The 6769-nt window shown below is 36.9% G+C and overlaps 1 protein-coding gene across 3 annotated transcripts in view; it reads left to right on the top strand.

Annotated features, from left to right (window-relative positions):
* The window catches only part of KIF27 (kinesin family member 27), a 115795-nt gene that overhangs the window by 77469 nt on the left and 31557 nt on the right, over nucleotides 1–6769 (top strand). For 2 of the 3 annotated variants that reach the window (XM_006834957.1, XM_006834956.1), the window contains 2 exons: nucleotides 1858–1974; nucleotides 4885–5061. The exons of the other annotated variant lie outside the window; for it this stretch is intronic. In XM_006834957.1, coding sequence (XP_006835020.1) covers nucleotides 1858–1974; nucleotides 4885–5061 — 294 coding nt within the window. The remainder of the gene's footprint in view (nucleotides 1–1857; nucleotides 1975–4884; nucleotides 5062–6769) is intronic. 3 annotated transcript variants of the gene reach the window in all.

Raw genomic sequence — 6769 nt, 5'->3', positions numbered from 1 at the left:
CTGCATCATTGTCTCTGCCTCCATCTCTGGTGTCACCGCTTCTCTGGATAGGGTCCCGTACTTTGCTCTTCTCCCTTGATGGTCCCAGGGTCCTCTGCTCTTGGACTGCAAGATCAACCGCTCCCCTCTTTTTGTTATAAAACATCTACCTTTACATTTCCAACCCTCACAATGAGTCCTGATAGCAATTATTCATTATTGTACCACAAGAGTCTTATTCCCATCTCCCTTCACCAACCCCATCCAGACAGGTTGGAAACCACTCAATGGAGATTCTACCTTCCCCTGCACCCTCTGGAACTACGCTCCCTCTTGAAAGCTTGTAAGCCAGTCACTTCATTCCTTTGCAGCCCCCGCCCCCCCACATACACACACCATTTTGGTTAAGTTGCCCATCTCTGTCAACCCTGTGTACCGAGGGGGTGGGAATGATCCTTGCTGTAAAGATTAGTTTCCTCTTTTGTGCTACTACATCCATAAGTATAGGTAAAGTTCACCAAATTGTAATAGATTACTCTTTTTTTTCTCTTCTTTCTTCCTCTAGTCAAGTTGTGATCATCCAGCCATTGAAGCCAGGTCAAATGGGTAGTATCTGCAAGTATGGGTGTTCTTGTGCATCTCCCCTCATTTCATATCAGCTGGATGCTTCATTCTCCACTCTAGTCCACTGTGGCCATGTCCCTGTCCCTGGAACCAGGAGTCTCCAGGTCTTGCCATACTGCTGGCCAACCAAGTCTCAACCCAGGTTGACAGGAGTCTATTGAACATGGCCGGACTTAGCTCACAACTTCATTGCTATATTTCCATCACTTCCCTTTATCAGTAGACCAACATGGCCACCAGCAAGACTACATACCTGCTTGCATATTCCCCTTAAGTCTTTCTTTGCTTTGTAAATGCAAAAATAGATTTCTTGACTGCTGCTTCCATGTGTGTTGATTGTGATCCTTTGCATTAGTGCTTCTGAAATTATCTGTGAAGAAGGTACAGTTTTGATTTGATTGCTAGTTTTTCATAATTCACTACTCTGCCAAAATAATTCATAGGGAAATGTTAAAAATGAAAATATTCAAATAAAAGTTCAGTTTTAAAAATTAGATTCAACAGAAATAAAGTAAGTTTTCCGCTTATTACAAATGTCTCTAAACATTTAAATTCCTGTACTTTCCTGGAACAATAACAAACAGTACTTGGACCTGCCCACTTTGATTCATAACTTCCCTCCTGCTTCCTGCCAGGCTTTAGTGGCGGGCAGCAGCGTCTTTTTTGTATCCCAATCTAGCGAGAGTACAGTGAGCACTGGGCTTCCTTACTTGACTCTAAAGATCTGGAGAGAAGCACAGGAATTTGGAAAGGACTCTTCACAGGACCATGATCTGTCTTGTACAACTATTTTCAAGTTGCAGGATCTCATTTTTGAATGCCAGAAATAGAACATTACTTTTCTTTTTGCATTTTTACTGTAATAAATTCTCATATCCCCCAGGCAGATTGGTGAAAGTAATGAGCTATGAAAATAATGAGCTCAGAAAAGCATTTACAATTTTCAAATTCTTGTCCCTTTTATGCTAACTTGTAACACTGAAAAAGAATGAAGAAAATACCCAGTTTTGATAGTAAATCCTGATTTGTACCATTTGATATTATGGCATCCTGTGAGGGGCTAATTATTGTTTTATTCTCAAATAACTCCAATATTCACATGCAGATTTTTGCTCTTTTTGTAACAAAGAATATAAATGTTAAAAAATATGATTATTTAGTTGATTATACTTAAAAAGAAAATTATTATCTGCATGAATAGTTACTGGTGGTAAGGGATAAGGTAGTAGATGCTTTTTCTTTCTTTTTCTATAGGAACTGCAGTTAACAGAACAACAAGAGGAGGAAGATCTGCTACTGAAAACTGAGGACCTTGATGAATTTGATATAAAAAGGAGCAAAGGATCATTTGAAACTTTAGACCAGCTCCAGGTTTGTTCATTCTATTTAATACAGACTTCAAACACTAGATTTTTTTCACTTGAGTGCAAAATTTTCTAGAGTTTCTTTTTGAAACTTTTCTGTCAGTTAAAAAATTATTTTCTTATCTAGAAATGTGTTATATTCTTATTTTGGGGAGAGTTAGGTTTATTTGAATGCTGTTGTAGAATGTGAACATGTTTGCTAGGTTGTATTTTTCCCCATATAAAAGCTACTTTATTGCCATGGAAACAAGTAGATATCTAGAAATCATACCTTCCCATTAAAACATAACTAAATTGCATATGTACCATATATAATATGTTAAGAATCTATTATTTTAGTGTCACATTTAAAAAATCAAATTTCTAATCCATAAATAAGCTCAAAGAAACAAAAAATTTTAATTTATGTATATTCAGAATGGCAATTATAAAAACATATTGAAAGAAAAATACTGTAATTAAAATTTTAACTATAATGAAAATAAAAATATATTTATCCTAAGACTGAAAAATTTTTGCTCTCTTTCTAAACTTTATATATTATATTTTAGTAGTGAAGTTTAGGACATGGATGTATTCCTGGTGTACACTGATAATGAACACTCATGCTGACATTCCAAGCATCATGAGAATAACATTTCTGGGATGGAATTGGTATGTCAAGGGCATGCACAGAATTATGAGGCCCACTTGCAAATTGTTAAGGATCCTAATCTTTAATGAATGCAGTGATTAAAAAAAAATTGCTTACAGCTTGCATTGCTGTATTGTTATGTGCCGTTGAGCTGGTTCTGACTCATAGCGACCCTGTATAGGTTTCTGAGGCATGGCTGGTGGGTTTGAACCGCCAACGTTATTAGTAGTCAAATGTTTGTCCTATAGCACCACACCAGAACTTCTGCACTGGCTTTATTAGGATTTTTTTTTTTTTAATCTTCATTGTTTTTAATGTTGCAAAACGAAAACCTGCTTTCTAGAATTTGACTATGAACAAGGATGAGACAAGTATCCAGAGATCTTCTAATGGAACATAGATTTGATATTGAAGCTACTTTGTAGAAGAAAGTATTTACAATTGGAACTGTGTGGTAAAATCTTTTTTTTTATTTTTTTCAAGTAAAAAGAAAAAAATCAGACAGTTTCCTGAAAGTTGCTAAGATATACTGAATTACACAAATGATAACTTTGATTGGATACAGAAAAATCTATTTATTATTTTCTCCTAAAACTTGTATTAGGTTAGCAGACACTTATGCATAGCTAAAATACTACTTCCCTTGTGAGGTGGGCACTGACTGAGAACTCCCCTTTTGCAGGCAGAGCTAATTTGTCCCTTTATTTTTTGCTTACATAGCACCTTGGAGTTAGTTGTATACAGCATTTATCACCAGTTGTCATTTTGCGTTCTGTCTCTGTCTCTCCAATTAGAATAGAACTTAAAAAGGATGTTTTATTTTTCAAACTCCGCTGAGCACAGTTCCCATATGAATACATTTAAATTAATTGCTAGCCTTCCTAGGGTCTCCTATATGAGTTCCTAAAGGATAGGTAAATGTAAGAAAGTATTTCTGTAGTTGTTTTGGGATATCCTTCCTGTACCTAAAAATTATGTTGTTAAGTGCCATCGAGGCAGTTCCTACTCCTAGTGACCCAATACAGGGTTTCCAAGGAGCTGCCGGTGAGCTTGAACCAACCCTGAGGTTCAAATCGTCCTTGCAGTCCAGCGCATTAACCTGCAGCACCATGCCAGGACATACTATCTAGGTCTGGGTGGAAGATTGCATTGTTATGGATCTTTTTGACGTTGGCCATTCCCCTACCCCCCACCCCATTCCCTCCCACTGCATATTCACTGTCCCACTGTCTTAACATAAGTAGCTCTGGTAGCGTAGTGGTTATGAGTTGGGCTGCCAACCTCAAAGTTAGCAGTTTGAAACTACCAGCAGCTCCGTGGGAGAAAGATGAGGCATTCTGCTCCTGTAAAGATTTACAGCCTCTGAAACCCTGTGCCGGGTCACTATGAGTCAGAACTGACTCCATGGTACTTAACAACAACTGTTTTAATATAGCTCTCTGAGAACTCTTTGTCAGATTTGTGAGAATCTGGAAAATAATTACATTTTGTTTTCCTGTTTTGGTGGCACTGTTCATTTAAGTGTGTTATCAGTGCATATCTATCTGTTCAGTAATGTTCATATTGGACAGTATATTTTATTCCTATTTATTTTTTACTGTTTTCTGGATTTCCTTAATTCAAGCGAATAATACAATGTTTGTTTAGGAGATCTTTCCAGCTCTACTTATTTTATAATTACTTAATGTTCTCAAGCAGGAGTATAGATTGTATTTCCATGCATCATCATCTAGGTCTTTGTGTATATTCATTTATTCATGTCATTGATTGATGGAGGCAGACATTCAGTCACTCATTCATTTAACGTTTTATGGCATGGGAACGAACCATGGACTAGACAGTATTCGATAGAGGAGAAACACAGCCCCTTCGTTCCATCAGGAGTTAAAGTGCAGGAGACGGACTAGTTAGAGCAACCAACAATCTAAGCGCTATGATGGATATGTGTCCCCACAACACAGAAAAAGATCTCCAACATGCCATGTGCGCTGGGGACCAACTCCCAATACATGTAAAGAAAACTGTTAGCCCTTTTTTTTCGATGAGGTTAAAAAACCTTGGGCCCTTCAATGTATTTGAGAAGTACAGTTTTAGTTCCTTCTAAAACATGACCATGACATGTTAACTGGAACCACTTATTTCTTGAGGGTTTCAGATAGGAACACTGATTTCTTGCTGATAGTTTAGAAATTATATTAGGCAATCTGAAATTTGCATTATCACATACATTTTATGGCAGAAGAAAAAAACACATGATTATATTTCTTTGGAATTTTCATGTAGAAATTGGATGATAAAAAGAAATGGTTAGATGAAGAAGTCGAGAAAGTTCTGAACCAGCGCCAAGAATTACAGGAGTTGGAAGAAGACTTAAAGAAACGGGAGGCCATAGTTTCGAAGAAGGAGGCCCTGTTACAGGAGAAGAGCCACTTGGAAAATAAGAAGTTGAGATCTAGTCAGGTACGCTATTTAATACTACTCGATGATAATAAGTCATATAAGCTTTGGGATTTTATTTTCTCTTTAAGAAGTAAATCAAACCATTGTAAAGTTAGAAACCAAAAGCAGACTCTTGTGGTTTTCAGTGTATTTAAAAATGATCCTGTTTTTCATCACTAAAATTTACTGTAATTTTGAAGCAAAATAGTCAGAGTTCTTTCAGGTGTGATTTTATTTAATAACATTTTTTTACCCCCCAGCAAATTGAAAAACCAAGCTAAATTTAATTTCAAAAAGGATGGCAATAACACTACTGGAAAATCAATGTGATGATTTTTTATTTTTTAATTGTGGTAAAAAGATGCATAACAAAATATTTGCTGATTCAATAGTTTATTTATTAACTTTAAAGGATTTTTTTAATGAATTGTACCAGTTGATGCTTTATAGTGAGCATTAATAATTTGAAAAAGTAGACTTGAAAACTAATTAGTCATCACTGTTATTCAAGGAGCTCTGGTAGTGTAGTGGTTATGAATTGTGCTGCTAACCTGAAGGTTGGCAGTTCGAAACAACCAGCTGTTTGCAGGAGAAAGATGAGGCTTTCTGCTTCCATAAAGATTTACAGCCTCGGAAACCCTGTGCAGGGTCGCTATGAGTCGGATCCGACTCCACAGTACTTAACAACAATAACATTATTTAAAGGAGTCCTGGTATGGCGCTGTGGGTTAATGTGCTGGACTGTAAAGTCAGTTTGAACTGCAAGGTTGGCAGTTCAATCTCACTAGCTACTCCTCTGAAACCCTATACAGCATTACTATGAGTTGGAACCGACTCGAGGGCACTTAACAACAACAACAATGTTATTCAAAATTAGGGACTTGCAGGGATCCTAGAAAAGATAGATTTTGTGTGATGAAAATGGGTTTCTTTTTCAAGTTATAGAGACTTTTATAAAAGTGTTTACCAGAGAGATTTTAGGAACAAAACAAAAAGCATATAAAGGAGTTGACCCTGCTTTCAAATATTAAAACAGAAATGATTCTGGAGGGAATAGAGTACTAAAGGCTACTTTTTTGGTTATGTCTATAAATATTTTTTAAACAGAAGATATTCAGCTGCAACAATAGCATCTAAAAAAGAAGTTGACTTGCCTGAGACTTGACTGAAATCCTCGTGTGGCGCTGTAGGATCAGCACTGCACTGTTAATCACAAGGTTGGGGATTCAAACCTACTAGTGGCATCTTGGAAACCCTATACAAGGTCGCTATAAGTTGGAACTGAATCAACGGCACTCCACAACAGCCACCACAGACTCAATTAGCTATTATCTCCATCAGGCCAAGGATCAGTCTGTGCATTCAGTCATGTAGCAAAGAGCTCATCAGTGACTTGCTCCTCTCTCACACTTAGCTTTTAGCAGTGTCTATACCATGAGTTGTCAGATTCATTTCAGCTCACTAATGTCTAAGATATCGATGTTGATGTGTTCCATTTCATTTTTGACAACTTCCAACATTCCCAGATTCATGCTTCATACATTCCATGTTCCAATTTTCAGTGGATGTTTACAGCTGTTTCTCTTCATTTTGAGTTGTACCCCATCAGCAAATGAAGGTTCCTGCGGGCTCTTCTCCCATGGGCTTTACTCCATTTTGAATCTGAAAAATCACATGGTTTACTATGCCAGGAATGACAAATTGAAGAGGAATGGTGTTGCATTCATTG

This window comes from Chrysochloris asiatica, unplaced genomic scaffold (assembly GCF_000296735.1).
Source record: "Chrysochloris asiatica unplaced genomic scaffold, ChrAsi1.0 scaffold00014, whole genome shotgun sequence".
NCBI lineage: Eukaryota > Metazoa > Chordata > Mammalia > Afrosoricida > Chrysochloridae > Chrysochloris > Chrysochloris asiatica.
Note: the sequence above shows the minus strand (reverse complement) of the source record. Positions and strands in the feature narration are given on the sequence as shown.